Source organism: Myodes glareolus, chromosome 22 (assembly GCF_982192425.1).
Source record: "Myodes glareolus chromosome 22, mMyoGla1.1, whole genome shotgun sequence".
Classification (NCBI taxonomy): Eukaryota; Metazoa; Chordata; class Mammalia; order Rodentia; family Cricetidae; genus Myodes; species Myodes glareolus.
The window spans coordinates 15,582,121-15,600,266 of record NC_142047.1 but is presented as its reverse complement, the minus strand read 5'-3'; the positions used below and the strand labels follow the sequence as shown (position 1 = coordinate 15,600,266).

At 51.2% G+C, this 18,146-nt stretch overlaps 1 protein-coding gene across 3 annotated transcripts in view; it reads left to right on the top strand.

Moving 5' to 3' along the window:
* Positions 1-18,146, top strand: part of Abcc12 (ATP binding cassette subfamily C member 12) — a 77,623-nt gene that overhangs the window by 37,459 nt on the left and 22,018 nt on the right. For all 3 annotated transcript variants that reach the window (XR_014999167.2, XM_085682047.2, XM_087900209.1), the window contains 11 exons: positions 241-312; positions 2,545-2,669; positions 4,937-5,009; positions 6,538-6,741; positions 9,817-9,951; positions 10,070-10,145; positions 10,237-10,305; positions 13,268-13,357; positions 14,216-14,319; positions 16,505-16,702; positions 17,097-17,323. Coding sequence is in view for 2 of the 3 variants with exons in the window: in XM_085682047.2 (XP_085538173.2) it covers positions 241-312; positions 2,545-2,669; positions 4,937-5,009; positions 6,538-6,741; positions 9,817-9,951; positions 10,070-10,145; positions 10,237-10,305; positions 13,268-13,357; positions 14,216-14,319; positions 16,505-16,702; positions 17,097-17,323 (1,373 nt within the window). In the remaining variant the exon portion in view is untranslated. The remainder of the gene's footprint in view (positions 1-240; positions 313-2,544; positions 2,670-4,936; positions 5,010-6,537; positions 6,742-9,816; positions 9,952-10,069; positions 10,146-10,236; positions 10,306-13,267; positions 13,358-14,215; positions 14,320-16,504; positions 16,703-17,096; positions 17,324-18,146) is intronic.

Here is an 18,146-nt window from a genome sequence, read left to right as displayed (position 1 = left end):
TTTCGCATCAGTGTGTGAACGGGATTTCCGGAAGCCCTCTGGGTACTCTGCAGCCCAAGGGAGGGCTCTTAATTAAAACTCTCATCTCTGCATCCTTCCAAGCTGTGCATAGGCACAAAGGCTCAGGCTGCAGCTGCCACCTTGTCCTGCCTGGCCTGATCAGCATAAAGCCCAAGACCCCTGACAATGTGTGTGGGTGTGGGTGTGGGGGGTAACTGTCTTATCTCTCTTCTGTGACAGGGGAAGGTCTTGGGGATATGCGGGAATGTCGGAAGTGGGAAGAGTTCCCTCATCTCGGCTCTCCTAGGACAGGTAAGTGTGTGGCGAGAGCTGGGAAGACTGCATTGACTGAAGACTGGAAGGGTTTCCTTGCTGTAGATTTGGGGGACTTAACGAGCCTGTAGAACAGTGGTCAGGTTTGGCTGCATATGGTTAATATGAGTGCTGTTGATGATCCCCTTGGGTTGATGCATTTGGCAGCTCCATGCTTGGCTAAACACGAGCCAGGATTTTCACACGTCTTTAGCTTTACCTCCCGAGGACAGGAGTTAAACAGTGATTGCTTCCTTGCCTTCAGCTCCATGTTGGTCCAAACAAGCGATGGATTATTAAATCTGTGGCTTCTCCCATGCTGTCCTGGCTTATAAGACCCAGAAAAGCAGCTTGGTGGAGAATGAAGGAACTGGGATTCATGGGAACTTTCGATGAATTTTTGATTGTTTGCTTCCAAACCCCTGATTCCTGCCTGAGAGCCTTGAGTAAGGGTGACCCGCTGAATGCTTAGAGGCAGCAGTGTGACCCCAGCTGCTCTGAACACTTTGTATCGGAAGAGGGAAGTTCCTAGATCTTGACCTGTTTCTGCCCCTTTTGTCTGTGAGAGCCTAAGAAGGTGGTAAGGCAACTTAGTGTAGTCACAGGTGACCTTCATGTTTGTCATGGTTTACAAGCGTCACCCTAAATGAATAAGACATGTTCGGAGGAAGCTGGGGGAATTAACTCTTCCTTCTGCCTATTGTTATTCCTAAAGGGAAGATTGATTGAGTTGGGGTTGCCTCCCATTGCTTAAGGAACTTGGGGAACCTCTGAAGGAATAAAAAAAAGAGGCTTAGCAGGGCCCCACCAGAATGGGAGCGTGCCATTGTTGATTGGCTTCTTTGACCTCCCTTGACTCGGCAGGGAGATGACTATGATTATGTTCCTTCCTGAAGGTGAGGCAGGGCCTGGGTCAGGTAGGCTCTGGCTGCTAAGTGTGTGTGCTTCTGTGAGGACCTCAGAGTCAGTGACACACTGGAAACCAGCCCCACTCTCCACCCATCAGCGTGGGTCTTCCAGCAATGTAGGAGCTAACCCAGCCGAGCTACACTCAGACTTCCACATTGGGTAGCTCATCTATTCACAGCCAGTCCCGGTAGAGCCTATCTCCCATGAAACAGCGAGGGAATCCAGCGCTTTTCCATGACAGGGGAGCTGTAGAGTGGCAGGGGGCTGAGTCAGTAGGTTCTAGATTGCGGGGTCACGCTACTTTATCTTAGTTGCATTTGTCCCTTTGGACAAAGAGAGTGACCTCTCTGGACCGTGCCATCTACAAAATGGCCAAGGAGAGCTGTGGTGGGGCTTAGCAAAGGGAGTGGACATGCCAGCCAGAGCTGAGTCCTCGAGACCAATCACAGCTTCAGCTGGCTCCGCACAGCGCCTGGAAGGCACCTACAGTTTTAGCTCTTGCTAATGACATCATCTCTTTTCCAAGTCTAACTCCAGGCCCCTTCAACCATTCCCAGGGTTTTCAAAATAATACTGCACCATGTGACACTGTCCCCTCTCAACCATGCTGACACCACCCCATGGCCATCCGCCCCAAGTGTCATGCTTCCCGCTATGAATCTCCACTCAGAGAGGGTTGGTTGCTCACTGCCACTGCTGTCTGCCGTTGTCCATCAGAAGCACACTGTGCAGGGTCAGCTCAAACGCCCGCATTTACTCAGCAACACAAGCAGGGCCTCGCATGCTTTCTAACTGGATCTCTCAGTGTTACCAAGATTCCAAAGTTCCCTATGAAACAGGCTTTCCCACTCTTTTTGAAAAGAAAAAGAGAAAGTTCTGGCCCCATAAGGTCTGAATTCTTGCATGGTTACATCCATGCAACTGAGTCAGAGCTACTTCTTTGAAGTGGGCCATATTGGAGTCTCCACCCCAGGGGTATAGGCTGTGCTCTGCTCCCAGGAACCAGGCTAGGGAGAGTTGGATCTGTTCGGCACACCCGGGGGAAGAGGATCTTGTTGCTCTTCATTAAGGCATCTTGCTGTAGTTGGCCCAGGGGTGAGATAAGTGTGCCCTGTATCCTCCAGTTGGCAGTCAGACTCTTTACTTACTGCCTACGTCCCACCTATAGACCCTTGACTGCACAGTTGGGCTTACAGGGTGCGGATGAGACATTCCATCAATCCCCTTATATCCATGTGACAAATGCTCATGCAGTAAGAGGGTGGCACTTGGTAGGGACTCTGGGATGTGTCTTCTAAGGTTCCCTCATTACTGTTGCTCTAGATGCAGTTACAGAAAGGGGTTGTGGCTGTCAATGGACCCTTGGCTTACGTGTCTCAGCAAGCGTGGATCTTTCATGGGAATGTGAGGGAGAACATACTGTTTGGAGAGAAGTACAATCACCAAAGGTATTACTAACTTGGGCTGTGTCCGGCCCTGTGGTCGTGGGTCCACCCTGTTTCAGCTGCCGATGCCACTAGCAATGGTTACTAAGTGGGTTTCTTCAATGTGTTTTGATGAAACACTCATGGGATCTGCCCTGGAGCAGGATCTTCTTTTTCTGACCCAGGAGTTCAGGAGTAGCATGTTGTTCTGCAGACCTGCGACCACATGGCCTGCCGGGAAGAGGATGTAGTTGCCACTTCGTTCCCAGGGCAGAGTACCATATGCTCTGAGGTTCTCTGTAACAGGGCAGATGTTGTCTGACTGGAGAAAAATGAGCCTTGTAATTTTGATTTAGGCTAAGTAACTAAAACTTTGCTTGGGATCACGAGCAGAAGGCGTGTGATTAGTCATTGCTCACATGATTAATTCACATGGGCACCAGCCAGGTATATTGTTGTTAGTGTCCTCAGATGGTCTAATGAAATAAAATAGAAACTTCCGGTTATAAATCTTTGATATGTATTGGGCCATTATCTTTAAGCTCTGGGAAGTAATGTCTTCTTAGGTCTCCTTGCCTCAGGTAAGTCCCATCCCAATTTTTTTAGGGAGAGCCAGATATTTGACCCATTTTCCTGATGGGGAAGCTCAAGTTCAGAGAGCTGACCTGACTGCCCACAAAGCCTAAGTCTTGGACCTGTGTAGGCACCACATGTTTCCATTGAAGCTGCTTATAGCAGGGTCACTCAAAAACATCCTCAGACACCATAAGACTGAAGTAGGAAGAGTCAAGTTCAAGAGCCCAGTTGTAGTTTGGACTTCCCTTATTATCTGAACCCACAGACCTATGGGGTGGCATTGGTCAGCAGGTGTCTTCCCAGCAGGAAGTCTGTGGCTCTTCCTCCTCTTTCCTTGGATGTGATGTCATCAACAGAAGGCTCACCTATGACAGGAAATTCTGATCAGCGGTGGGAGTCCTTGGTATGAACCAAACAGTTCTCCTCAGTGTCTCACGGCCACACCCCTTTGCCTATGCCTACACCATCCCTCCCTGGAAGGCCTTTGCTTTCTATAGAAGCAGGCTGGGAGGACAATCACTTAGCTGGTCAGTAAAGAGGTGGAGGTAGCAAATATTAGCCAAATGTCTATCATGTGCAGGGCACCATAAGGAACACGGATATTGCTCCTCACGTGCTTATATGAGTTACTTTAGCATCGTGTGACAGACGGCCTGACAGAAGAAACTTAATGGAGGAAAGGCTTCTTTGGCTCATGGTTCCAGAAAGTCTCAGTGGAACAGCTCTGTTTGTGGCTAAGGCTGTTATCAATGAATTATGAGCTTACCAACCATCCTTAGTAGAGGTACGCAGCTTGCCAGTGGGACACAGGCTCGGTGTGGGATCCAGCAGCTGCTCAGGTGTGCACATCTGTGAAAATGTCACTAGGAACACCAGCTGTGCAAGGGAACGAACGGCCAGATTCTGAGGCTCTGGGTCATCGTGCTGTCTTGGGGACAGTTCTGCTAAGACAGAGCGGAGCAGTGGAGTGTCAACTATGGGACCGCACACCCCACTGGATTGTATGGAGCCAGAAGCTCTAAGAGGTGGCATTCTACCAGGGCTGTGGGTGCATGTGCCCAGTAAGATGAGGTATTTGCCCAGCAGTTAGGCTGGCAGTTAGCAGAGCTAGCTAATTCCTCACAGGTCTGAACTGTGAGAAAACATGGCGGAGCCAGGGTCCACTTCCCACTCCTCCTCTTTCCCGTGAAGTGATGTCTTCTGTGCCTCCGCCATGTTTTCTCCAACATGGTGGGTGACGGTTGAATGGAGTAGCTTTGTGGAGCAGAAGGAGTTCATCAGGGGTGTCAGGGTTGGCCTTTGCAGCCACGTAACCCTATGCTGTTCCACCACACACATCCCGTCTTCCATCACGACCTTGATTCTGCCCTGTGCTCTCCTACATGCTGTTGACAAACAACAGCCCACATCTTGACCCCTTTCTTTGACTCAAAGAGCAATGATAGCAGTTGGCACCTCCAGTGTTTCATAGACCGTGGGGGCATTTTTTCCCCTACATGACAGGAACCCTGTAAGGGGAGTCAACTCTGAGGCGGGGAGAGACCCCAGGGGTCGAGGAGACGCTGCTCTCGGGACAAGGCAACTTGCCTGCGAGCCTTGAGCATAGCAGCAGCAAGATTCTCACTTTGTCCCCTCAACAACGGTGGTTCCTTCAGGAGCCGCCCAGGCAGCAGTGCTGTGTGCTACTCTGACCTTTCTGTCCTCTGTGCCTGCAGGTATCAGCACACAGTTCACGTCTGTGGTCTTCAGAAGGACTTGAACAGCCTCCCTTATGGAGACCTGACTGAGGTGAGCAGAGATGAGTTCCATTTGCCCCGTTGACCCTGAATCTATATCTACATATCCCAAAGGCAGAAAGCCCCGAGGAAATGCTGGCAAAGTCCAGTTTCTGCCTATCAAGAATTCTTCTTTGGGGTCCACCAAGTGGAGGTGAACCCAAGCCTGCTTGCGTTTGACCCATCGTGGTTGCTTCCACAGCCCACTTCCAACCTTTCCACCATCTCAGGAACAGTTCCTGAATACCTTCTTCCGAAACTCAAGGTCCAGCTCCATCCTCAAATCAGTGGCTTCAAATACTTGGGAGTGTCAGGGCTCCTGTTCCTCCCTGGCTCCGTGCAGCCCAGGAATGCTGAGTCACCTTCAGACCCCGCCCATCAGGGTTGAGCCTGCTGACTCAGGTGACCCAGAGCCACTGTGCTGGCCTCCCTTCTTTCCCCAGCACACCATGTCTCTAAGATCAGCTTTCTCACAGTGCCAGCTCAGAGAACCTGAGCTTCTGGTCTCCCACTCCTCCTGTCAGGAGTGAGTGACTGACTTTTCCGAATGCACAGGCAGCTCTGCTTCCCCTTCCAAGTTGTGTCTCTGCACCCCTGTCAGCCAACCAAGGTGTCCAGCCACCCCCTAGCCTTTCAGGATCTGGCTCAGCTCCACACAGGAAGACTCTGGAGATCCACCATCAGCAGCAGTTTGCCACCAAGCACTGCATCAATTAACGCTTCTTGGTTAGCGCTCGGTGAACATGCGGGCTGCTGCTTTTGTGTGTCTAGTGCCCCCTGCTAAAATGTGCACTCCTGATTCATAGGTTACTTTTCCTGTCCAGTACCCAGCACTCAGCACCCAGCTTGGTAGCTGACCATCTGAATACAGTGGGATTCACTCTGGGCTTAGGAGGATGGGATTCCCAGAGAAAAACATAACCTAGGCTTTTCATCTCGCAGTAAATGTTTACAGAGCATCTAATCCATGCCTCAGATCAGGTGCTGTGTCTTAGGGATTTGGTGGTGAGCAAGATAGCATGTCTTGTCTTCATGGCACACATGGTTACATACAAGGAGGTGAACAGAGGGGTCCCTGGTCCGTCCCCCAGACTTTCCCCCTCCTTTTCACTATCCATTCCTCTAGAATTTCCTGGTTTTAAAGAATCTCCATTGTGTCATCAGTCAACACACAGTGGGCTGTGCACTGGGAAGCTGGAGCCATGCAGTAGGCACCTGTTACTCAGGCGGGTCCCATCACAGTTGGCACTGCGTGCTTCAGCGAAGTGAGGGAGATAGAGTTCTTCCAGTCAACCCTGTCGTGTGTGTGTGTGTGTGTGTGTGTGTGTGTGTGTGTGTGTGTGTGAGAGAGAGAGAGAGAGAGAGAGAGAGAGAGAGAGAGAAAGAGAGAGAGAGAGAGAGCGCGCTTCTGTGCAGAGGCAATCAGCCTGCCTGTCTCCTTCCTGACAACATGGGGGAACTTTCGGAAGTGCCTGGTGCACAAGAGCTAGAGGGTGGCAGGTGGACTTAATGATGGGCTCTGCCGTTATCCCCGTCTGTAGATTGGGGAGCGGGGTGTCAACCTCTCTGGCGGACAGAGGCAGAGGATCAGCCTGGCCCGTGCTGTGTATGCCAACCGCCAACTCTACCTGCTGGATGACCCGCTCTCGGCTGTGGATGCCCATGTGGGGAAGCATGTCTTCGAGGAGTGCATTAAGAAGACACTCAAGGGGAAGACCGTTGTCCTGGTTACCCACCAGTTGCAGGTGACAGGGACATGGAAGGTCCGTGAGGTCTTAGGATGAATACAGTGCTTGATGTTCATGGAGACCCCTATTCTGCCTAAATAGGCCTTTTCAGCCTGAAACTGGCCTTACCTTGACAGGGAATGAGAGGGCAGGGAATGGAGGGGACACTGGTGAGTCCTGCGGCCACCCTAACTTCCGGTCACCCCTTCCTGCTTTTCTCTGTGTATGACCTCCATTGGCCTAGTCTTCAGGGTCAGTAAGGACATGACCTCTCCTCCACCTCAGAGTAGATTCTCCAGGATCAGTTGACTCTCAGAACTGGGCCATTGGTGCCAAGGAAATGGGGACCCAGGCCGGGACAGTTCATGCCCCACCCTTTCTCTGATGGGGACTGGGTGGACCTGAAATGAGAGGATCTCTGTTTTCTGTCCTCACCCAGGTTGCCATGGACTCCTCTGATGAGGGGCCCAGGTGCCCCAGTCTTGCTCTGATCCCGAAAGGCTCTGGAGGCCAGGACTGGGGCCAAATGATGGGACTTACATTGGGCAAAAATGGAGAATTTGTCTGTATGGTCATAAACCTTGTTGCATCTGTCCCACACACGGGTTCTGAATACTTGATAGCTATCTAGGATTCCTTCTCTCTCACGCTTTCTCGCTCTACTCTCTCTATGGCAGGTCCCGGAGATACACCGTTTGTGCAAACATGCACGTGTGTGCAAACAGCAAACATGCGCATGTGAGCATGCCCCAATATAGGAAGCCTCCCACAGGCATTGGGAGATGGCCCAAAGGGACAGTGGTGTAGAGGTCCCGTCTGTTTGTCCAGCAGGCCTAACCTGGGGGCAGGAGGCAGGTCTCATCGCTTTTCAGTGAAAGGGAAGTTGAGCTGGTGAAGCTGGGAGGGTCAATTTGAAGCAAGCAGCAAATTAACTTGCCATAGCTGTAGGACCCTGTGGTCAGCGTGGTGGGACCTTCTGGCTGAACCCAGGAGCACCACCCCAAAGAGAGAGGGCCTTCTCAAGGACCCAGGAGGCCCAGCTGTCCCAGAGCCCCCCCCCCCAGGATGAGCTTTAAGCTTTCCAGTCTTGCACACGTGGGTGTCTGGCTCCTTCAGCAGGTGTGCCAACCACCACTCTAGTAAACACTGAGTCAGGCTGATTGGACACGAACTCCTAGATCCTCTGCAGGCCAGGGCCAAGATAGAGAAGGCTGCCTGGGCTCAGTCTAGAGAGGATCTCTGGCCTAGCCAGAGCCATACGTGTGGGTACCGTCACTTGTACATCTGGCTTGCGAGCATTGTCTCTAGCAACAGCCTGCCTTGGGAAGGCTGTCTTCCTGAGGAGTCCTGGGTCCAGGAGGATGCCTTGGTCCTGACAGGTATGGGATGGAGCTGACCCTCCAGGGACCCTCACGGAGGGCAATCACAGCCATCTTCGACACTCACTAGCCGGCGCCCCGATCTTAGGCAAGCCTGTGTTTCCCCAGATTCTCCCGCAGCACACCTTGCCAAGGTCACTTGAGCTCACTTTATTTTCGCTTGCTGGAAAACGAAGAGTCCACCAGGTGGCACCATAATCTCGGTGCGCTCTTTATCCCGGTCTTTGTGGGGGAGGGGAGGAAGCCTCAAATTGCAGCCCTGGGGCATGTGAGAACATTTCTTAGCTGCTCCGACCTCGGATGCTTTGGAGTCAGGACACTCATCTGTTTACGTGGGGAAACAGAGCCGTCAGTTGTTGGTACTACTCAGGGCTCAGCTTCCTAAGGGTTTGCGGACTGTGGCTCCACGAAGCTACCCGCTATCGCTGGAATGAACTGAGGGCTTGCTGGGAGGAGGGACTTTGCTGGACCCTTCCGCGTCATGTCTGGGCTGTGGACCCCATACAGGCAGAAAAGCCTGTAGATTGTATCAGGCCCGAAGTGCTTCCTTTTCTTATCTGGAAAATCGATGGCTTAGCCAAGCTGCCTGCTTTCTTGAGCTGGGGGGCTGTGGAAGGCTGAGAGATAAGATGTGAGAGCAGGCTGTGAAACATTGGAGGGTGATGTACAAAGTTTGTCTTTCGTGGGGGAGGGGGAGTTCTGTCAAAAGGTGTCTCCACAGGGCGTTCCTGTTTGGGCTGCCTGGGGAAGGAGACAAGTCTTGGATAGGAGACACATAGAGGCTAGAACTATCCACGCTGTTGGAACCACTCTGGATGAGACATCTGCATACCCACTCCATCAGGTGTACAACCATCAATGATAGCCTGTGCTTGCGGGATTCAAATCAAGTGCAGCCAAGTGGGATTTGGCCTTGTATGGAAGGGAAGTGCAAAGCAGAACTCTGGCCCTGGCGTCTTTAGGCGGAGCTGTTTCCAGTCTTACAGCATCTTTCCTGCCTCTAGGAGAGCATTTCTGCCCTTTGATGGGCGGATACAATCATCCCATCCTGGGAAGAGTTCCAAAATAAAAGAGAGTTCCTCTTATCAGAATTCTTTAATCACAGGACTGCTGTGGCCTGAAGGGTCTCAGAATCAGAAGTGGTTTGGGAAAAATGGGGTGTGTGGTACTGTTCATTACAATAGTCATTGTAATGTTAAAGCTGATGGGGGTGTGGCCTGTTACACTGTTTCTATCCCTTGAACGCAGTACAGGCCTCTTCCCTTTACCAAACCAAGACCTCTATAATGGTCAGTCAGTTTTCTGAGTAGGGTAGCTGCTTCAGAGAAGACACAAAGGAAGGTTCAGTTGCTTTCTTGTGGTAGCCAGAGTCCAGCTTCTGTACTCAAGAGATTGGGGACTAGCTCAGTGCTTCTCAGCTGGGGCCCTCTGGGGCATTTGGCCAGGCTTGCAGGCATTTTTGCTTGTCACACTAGGGAAAGGCATTCTACTGGTGAGTAGATACCAGAGAGTCTGTGAAATAGCCTACAATGCACAGGGCAGCCCAAAGACAAGGAGTTATCTGTCCTCTAATGCCAGTAGTGCCAGGATTGACACCCCCCCCCCACCCCGCGAGCAACTCAGTGCGTCGGAAGAGATGGCTGGGTATCTGGCATGTGGTCTTTCCGCTCTTAGCAAGGCAGTGTCATTGTGGGTCACTGTGCTGTCCTTGCAGTTCCTGGAGTCTTGCGATGAGGTCATTCTGTTAGAAGATGGGGAGATTTGTGAAAAGGGCACCCACAAGGAATTGATGGAAGAGAGAGGGCGCTACGCAAAGCTAATCCACAACCTCCGAGGATTACAATTCAAGGTAACTATGTGCCTGTGGGGAGTGGGTGGGGAGTGGGATTAAAAGCCTGGCCTCATGACTTCCCGCCTGGGAGAAGTCTGTCATTGCACCTTCAGAAGTAATTTCATTTCCTCTCCAGGATCCAGAGCACATTTACAATGTAGCCATGGTGGAGACCCTGAAGGAGAGCCCAGCTCCGAGAGACGAAGATGCTGGTACAGTTGACAGTCCCCCTCCCTCACTGCCCCTGGGTCCTGAGTGGACACAGACCTTTTTATTTATTTATTATGCAATTTCTCGTCCTAGTCTTGGCTTCAGGCGATGAGAAAGATGAAGGAAAAGAACCTGAAATGGAAGAATTTGTAGACACAAAAGGTATTTTACATCCTGTCCCTCGGTTGTGTACCCTGGAGTGCGTGCTGGGCAGCTGCTATTGGGAGAGAAAAAAGGAAACACGGTGGCTTTTGCTCTGGGAAGCTAGGGTTATGGCATGTTGGTGGTGTGAGCTCGTGCTGGGTAATCAGCACTGTCAGCTTGATTGGGACGTGAAGCTTCTTGAAGATTAGTGAATGCCATCACTGGGTTCTTTCTGAGGACATGCCCAGAGGCAGGAAAACACACCTTGGTTGAGGGCAGCCTCATCACCTAGGTCGAGGACCCGGATGAAGTGAAAGAGGGAGGAGAGAACACGCTCATTAATGCATTCATTCTTTCTTTCTGTTTCCTGGCCTCCGTGAGCAAGACATTTGACCACTCTTGTAGTTAATTTTTTGAGATTATAGCACAATTACATCCCTTCCCACTTCCATTTCCTTCCTCCCAAGCCTTCCATGTGCCCCACCCCCTGTTCTCGTTCAAATTCATGGCCCCTTTTTCTTTACTTGGTGTGTGTGTGTGTGTGTGTGTGTGTGTGCGCATTCCTAATATAAAAATACAATTATTCAATCCATATAATGCTATTTGTATGCACATGTTACCCATTTTCAAGGCTGGCCCTGTGGATAACCAATTGATGTGCTCTTGCCTGAGGAAGACCATGTCTCCTGCTCCCAGCACTCCCAGCGACCTGTTCTTTGTGTAGGGTTGAGCTCTCTCTCCCCTTTTGTGATAACATGTCTGTTGGTGTCACCCTTGGTCGGGTCATCTAGATGGACACTCTCAAACTTCGCTTCTTAATCTACAACTCAGGGAAATAATAGAATCCACCTCAGAGAGTCTTGCAAAGTTAAAATGAGAAACTGTCCAGGAAGTGGTTAGCAAAGTGCCTGGAAGGCAATGACTTCTAGAATCAGGCCTAGGCTGTTTCCATGGGTCACTTTCACCTCCTCCCCCAGAGGTCAAAGCCGCACATGGACATGATCTAAAGGCCAGAGAAAGCCCGCGAGCCCCTGCTTTCCACAGGGAGCCTTAAGAAAAGGTAGTTTAGCAGTTTAGCAGTGGAGAGAATCGAGACCAAAACAGGTTACACACCCACTCAACACATAGACTCTAGACATTGCATTGAGTCCCAAGTCCTGAAACAGTCTGGAAGAGACAGCTGTGCTCACAGTTCTCATTGTATAGCCTGGTAGAGGTCTCGGGCAGATGGGTAGCTGTGGCGAACTGGGGCAAAGGTAATGGGGTAACAGGCTGTGGGAGGCTCCATAGAGGGGGTGGTCTTTACTCTGGTCCTTCAGGAATGTGCATTGGTCCTTCAGAAATGTGTATGAGTTTCCTTCCTTGTGGTACAGGATGAGGAGATGGGGGAAGGTGTTGAGGGGGAACTTGAGAGCAAGGGTGTGAAAAAATTCTGGGGAGGAGGAAGTAGAGATGAGACTGGCCAGGCCAGCTGTGGTAGCTACCTCTTTCCGTTAGACTGTTGCTATCCAGCCCTCATCCCTAGGGGACAAACCCTGTGCCTCAGACTGTTAGGGAAAGGGATCACGAGTCTTCAAAGTGCTCACAGTGGGGTGGCTTTCTGCTAGAGTCTTGTGTGGCAAGAAACAAACAAACACACATGCACGTGCGCGCGCGCGCATACACACACACACACACACACGTTTTGGACAGGTGTGGTGATACAGGCCTGTAATTCCAGAATGAGGAAGGCTGAGGTACGAAGATCATGAGTTTGGGGTTTGCCTGGGTGACCATAGCATATACCGTTTCTTAGAAAACAAGAAAACAAACCGTCAAAAGCCAAGAGCATACAGCAGCAGACTGAAGAGGACATTCATCTCTCAAGCTCACCCTCGTTTTATATAGGTTTAGAGGGGGAAGAAAAACAAAACAAAATAAAAACTCTGCCAACTAAGTGGCAGCACCTATCGAACGGAGGCACATCTGGATTTCAAAATGTGAAAATGTGAAGAAAAAACCTCGAGTCACTGGACTATGGTACTGTTAATGCTGCTTATGACAAATGCACACATATTTGGAAAGACAACTAATTTCTATGGCCTATAAGTCTTCCTGCACCAAAGGGAAACACCAAGATACCTCTCCCATGCCTTGGGGGGAACTCCAGGCTGCTGATATCCTGTGGGGGATGGAGACCCCTTTCCTTATGTGCTCACTACCTACCCTTCTCCAGACAAGAACGTGGGCTGTGGAACATCATGGGAGACAAGAGCCTGTACCCCACGGTTAGCCACAGACCTGCGGAGTGCTCTGCGTGGTACTGGAAGGGCAGGACACACTCTGAAGGCTGCACTCCCCCTCCCCTCAATGTTGGAGTATTTTTTAAAGCTCAGGAAAAGTCCAAAAGGATGCTGGTCTGTCCCTTGGATGGGCTGGCAGGCTGAAGGAACTGTTACCATTTGTGCCTTGGGTTCCCTCATCTGCTGCCTTTTCCTCCTTTTGCAGCCTGGAAGGGAGTGGAACATTCCAAACAAGTTTGCAGGCTCGCAGGTGGAGCATGATGGGGCTCAGTCCATCGGCTCCTGAGAAGGAGAAAAGAGACCATGTATAAAGTTCCCCACCCCACCCCCCTGTCCTGTCACAGCAGCGCACACAGCCCAGCTGAGCTTGGGAGCTCTCAGTGAATGTAGACTAACTGTGTACTCATTTGTGTCTTCTGCTTGAGGTTCAGTCCTGGGAGCCAGCACAACCCCGGACTAACAGGCTAAACACACAGTGAACACTGTAGAGTTCTTAAAAGACTCCAAGTCACTTGTCTCCCAGGGCTGTAAAGAGGATTAAATTATATAAGATGAGCAAAAGTATATTAGAGATTCGAAAGTATTTGGAAAATAGGGCAAGTGCCCTTGGTGGGGGAGGCATGCAAAGGGGACATGCTGGCCTCACTGTAGCCACCCTGGCCACCAGGCTCACCATGGCCCTGTGTTTGTTGCCATAGCTCCTGTGCACCAGCTTGTCCAGATCGAGTCTCCTCGCGAAGGAACCGTGACCTGGGAAACATATCACACGTATATTAAGGCTTCTGGAGGTTTGGTATAAAACATCAGGTTTCTTGATTTAATTTGCATTTTAGAAATCTGTTTTTTTAAACTGTTGGATTCATGTTTTTATGATTTCCTTCACCAATTACTCTTTTTATGCTTATGCTAGCTCTGCTTATCAGTGCTTTTATTTCCGCCCCTAAAATCTAAAGTCTGATAATACAGCCCTTTAAATGGAGTCATTTTTTATCTCCATTAAAACTGCCAGATTCTGTTTTATTGGAGCTGAGTGGGCAGCAGCCAGAAGTCATCAATGGTTTTTACACACACACACACGCACACACACGCACGCACACACACACACACACACGCACATGCACACACGCACACACACACACGCACACACGCACACACACACGCACACTGATTGCTGAGCACAGCGGCCATCAGTTCACCACACAAGAGACTATCTACATGTGCAGGTCTCCTTCAGAAAGATTGGGGATTTGGATATTTATTTAGAGACAGAATTCATGTGTAGCCTAGGCTGGCCTCAAACTTATGATCTACCCAACCAAACGTTCCTGGCCTGGAACGACAGACTTGTCCCACCAAACTGGACTTTTGACCTGCTTTTAATACACACTGAATTGTTTCTGTTAAATGGAACATTGACTGGACATAGTCCATACCTGTAGTCACAGCCCTGGGGGAAGCTGAGGCAGGAGGATCGCAATTTCAAGGGTAGCCTCAGCTATATTGTTTGAGTCAACACGAACCCCCCAGATAGGGATCTTTTCTCTGTAGGCTTTCCCCAAATTCCAAGGGCAAGGCTCAGAGTAGGAGGAAAGAGTAGGGGAATCTGCCGCTGGCCTCACATCTGCACCCCCTTGCTCCTCTGGCAGGGTACCTGGTCTCTTTTCTGGTGCTGTGTCTCTTCTTCCTGATGATGGGCAGCTCTGCTTTCAGCACCTGGTGGTTGGGACTCTGGCTAGACAGGGGCTCCCAGGTGAGTTTCCTTTGACACTACCGAGTCCACATCTTGGAACAAAACAGTTGCCAAATAGTGACACCCAGTGTGTTCCCTTTGTTCCCTCACCCCTTTCGGGGACTCTGAGGCCAGTCCCTGGGCCACACAAATCAAATTTTTGAGATCCTTTCCTGTTCCCAAAATAAGTAAGGCACCTGGACATTTCCATGAGCAATTGCAGATTTAAAAGGGTTTGCGGGAACGCGGCAGCTCCCATGTGTGGAGGTAGGGTAGTATCCGTCTGGAGTTTCCTCTGAGGAGGGACAGGGAGGGACCTGGAAAGATGAACAAAGCTGGCGTATCCCTGACCCTGAAGAAGAAGTGTGCCTTGACACAGACACCACGCAGTGCCAGAAGATTCTACATGGCTCTCCAAAGTTCACTTGGCAGGAAAAAGACTGACCCAAAATAGGTGCAGCCTGTATAAGTGCACCAAGGCCACCAAGGCCTCCCGTTTTCCCCAGCGTTTCCCTCTTGGCCAGGGTCCTTCCTGGGCAGGACCCATACATTTCTCTTCCTCCAGCTTGCTGGAATCTTCCCCCACTTGTTGGCCATTGGTTTCAAAGCTTTTTCTGGAGCTCCAGGGAATGCCGTTGGGGGGGGGGGTGCCTGCTCATCTTCCGAGATTACACATGGTACCACTTTGTTGCTATGGCATCAAAGTAAGGATGCATGGATGTGGGGGAGGGGAGGCTACTCCCACAGGCGTAGGGCAGTGAGAAGCCTGCTCTGTGCAGATAACACGAGAGCTGTCTTCAAACGCATGTCCTCTTCCAAGTCTCCACTCATGAAGATTCTGTCGTTCCCCAGAGGACTTCCGATGTAGGGTCAAGTGGAGCCAGCCCCGAGATTCAGGGCTTCTTGAGGAGGCCACTGAACATGCAGCGCCAGTGCCGTGCCCTGTGGTTATTCCGATCCCCGATGATGTGGGTACAACCTACAGCATGGCAAACCCCTCCTCCGCAGGCTGAGACTTTCATCAGCCAACCCCCCAGGGATGCGTTTGCCGCGGCAGATGCTCATCCATCAGCCACCTCTGGTTTACATTTCCCCCATTACTGTAATCAGCAGAATGGCATTTAGAAGAGACATGTTTGTTTGCTCCCCAAAGGCATCCTTGACTTTTAGCACGCAGCCCAGAGAAAAATGAAACTGTCAATCCCTCAACAACGGGTGGGCGAAGATAGTCTCTCTCTCTCTAGAAACGCTGGCTGGCGAAGTTGTGTCCTCTCACTGGGAGGGGCGGAGCCATAGTTTATTGGGATCCTCAGAGAGCCCCTGGGGTTTGCTAGGCTCCGTCTCTCTTGCCAGGGACTTCAGGGCAGGGCAGCAGCACCCTCACAGTTGGCCCGTGGAGACAGGCCAGGGGAGAGAGTTGAGGAATTGGATCAGCCCACATAGAGACCCCTGAGTCTCACTGTTGCTAGGCAGCTCGGCAGGTGGGAGGGCGGCCCCTGCGGCTCTGTCCTGTCTGGGGTGCCTAAGGGCAACCAGGTCAGCTTCTTAGAATCCAGGTCTTGTTTGCTTCTGGGTCTTCTTGGCCTAGCATCACTGCGGGTCTCCTGAGGCACAGGTGGCTTTTGCAGCAGCTGTCCTACACCTGTTTATCTGTTAAGTTTTCCCCACCATCAGGTGCCCCTTTGTGGATGAGGCATGAAAAGCTCAGATGGCCCCTGAGGGATCTGACTTGATTTTACCGACATGACTCAGTCTTGATTCGAATTTAAGTTTTATTCTTCTACACTGCGTTTGCTGCTATGTCTGCATGCCGGCACTTGCCCGCGTGGGAGTGTGTGGAGGCTGAGGACTGGCCTTGAGCATCTCCCCTTATTCCTCTCTACCTTAATTTTTGAGGTCAGGGTTCTCCCTGAATCCAGACCTCCCTGTTTCGTCGAGGAGGGCTAGCCAGCGAGCCCCAGTGATCTGCCCATCTCCCCCCAAATCCTGGCACTGGGGTTCCAGGCCTAGCTTTTACATTTCACAGGTCCTAATACTCGGGTGGCAATAATTTACCCCCAAACCATCTCTCCCATCCCACCTGGCTCATTTTTTAACACGCTATGCACCTTGTCTTGGTTTCTTCCCGTTAGAAAGATGATCTGAAATAGCCTCCTTCTCCCACCAGGAGATCGACTCTTGATACTTCTTTCCTGTTGCGCTGCAGGTCATCTGTGCACCCCAGAGCAATAACACAGCCTGCAGTGCTGACCAGACCCTGCAAGACACCGAACACCACATGTACCAGCTGGTATACATAGCAAGTATGGTGTCTGTGCTGGCATTTGGCATTATCAAAGGCTTTACCTTCACCAACACCACACTGATGGCATCTTCCTCACTCCACAACCGTGTGTTCAACAAGGTAGTGCCACCGTGGGCTGCAGGCCCACCTGCCCGACTGCTCAGCCCACAGGGCAAAGCAGGCCCTGCACTGTGCTAAGCACTGTGTTGGACTCTGGGGACGGGACAGCTTTCCTGGAGTCTGCTATCTGGTTCTGAAGCTGTCTTCCACTTGTTTGAGTACCCTATAGGAAAGCCACTTTCAGAGAGCAATAGGAATATATCGCTGGCTCTTCGGCCGGAAGGATGGTGGGGGAAGATGTATGTCTCACTCCTAAGAGTTCCAGCTAGCGAGGTCCTGGAGATGGACTCCTGCTTCCCAATGCTGTAGCAGGCCGGACCCTTGCTCTCATCTTCCTACCCTGCCGGAAGTCCACAGAACACTCCCAATTCCGTCTCTCTGCTTTTCTCCTCAGATCGTCAGGAGCCCAATGAGCTTTTTTGACACAACCCCCACAGGCCGGCTTATGAACCGTTTCTCTAAGGATATGGATGAGCTGGATGTGAGGCTGCCGTTTCACGCCGAGAACTTTTTACAGCAGTTCTTCATGGTGGTGTTTATTCTGGTGATTATGGCTGCCGTGTTTCCCGTTGTCCTTCTGGTTCTGGCTGGCTTGGCTGTAATCTTCCTCATTCTTTTACGGTAGGACTATACACAACCTAAAAGGGGGCAAAACTCTACTCCACCCTGATACACACGTGGAATGAGGGCAGGGAGAGAATATGGATGAATAAGCACACCATCTGGGAGGCAGGTGATGCTGGGAGACAGGTGATGCTGGGAGACAGGTGATGCTGGGAGGCCGGTGATGCTGGGAGGCCGGTGATGCTGGGAGGCCGGTGATGCTGGGAGGCAGGTGATGCTGGGAGGCCGGTGATGCTGGGAGACAGGTGATGCTGGGAGACAGGTGATGCTGGGAGGCAGGTGATGATGTCGAGCACTTGCTTTCTTCTTTGATGGTAGAATCCTAGATTTTTGACACTTGTTAAACACCATGTGCTATGGTAAGTTCCTTGCACACGTCTGGCTTTTTGGCCGCAGAGCAATGCTGGGAGGTGGGCAAGTTATTAGGTTAAGTCCCTGGCCCCAGGCCAGAGAGCTAGTAAGTATGGTTGCCATCTGTCTCCTGATTCATTCGTAAAACCACAGGGCTCCATGGACATCCTCTGCTGTCACTTTGAATTTTGAGAACCAGCTTCTCTTGCAGCTAGAGCCTAACATGCACAGAGAGGCGTGGAAAGGAATGGGGACAGCTCATGAAGTCGCACACATCCGTCTAGAGGGGAACTGGAAGCAGCAAGCTTCCAGCTTCCGGGGCACACAGTTAGCTTGTTCTGCAGTGGGGGTGGTGGGATTTCTCATCAGTCACTATGGGAAGTATTGAGGGGGAGGAAATCTGTAAGTCAGAAAGGTCTGTACCCGCTGTCCAGCTTTGCCATCAAGCTAGCTGGGAAGCCTGTGCTGC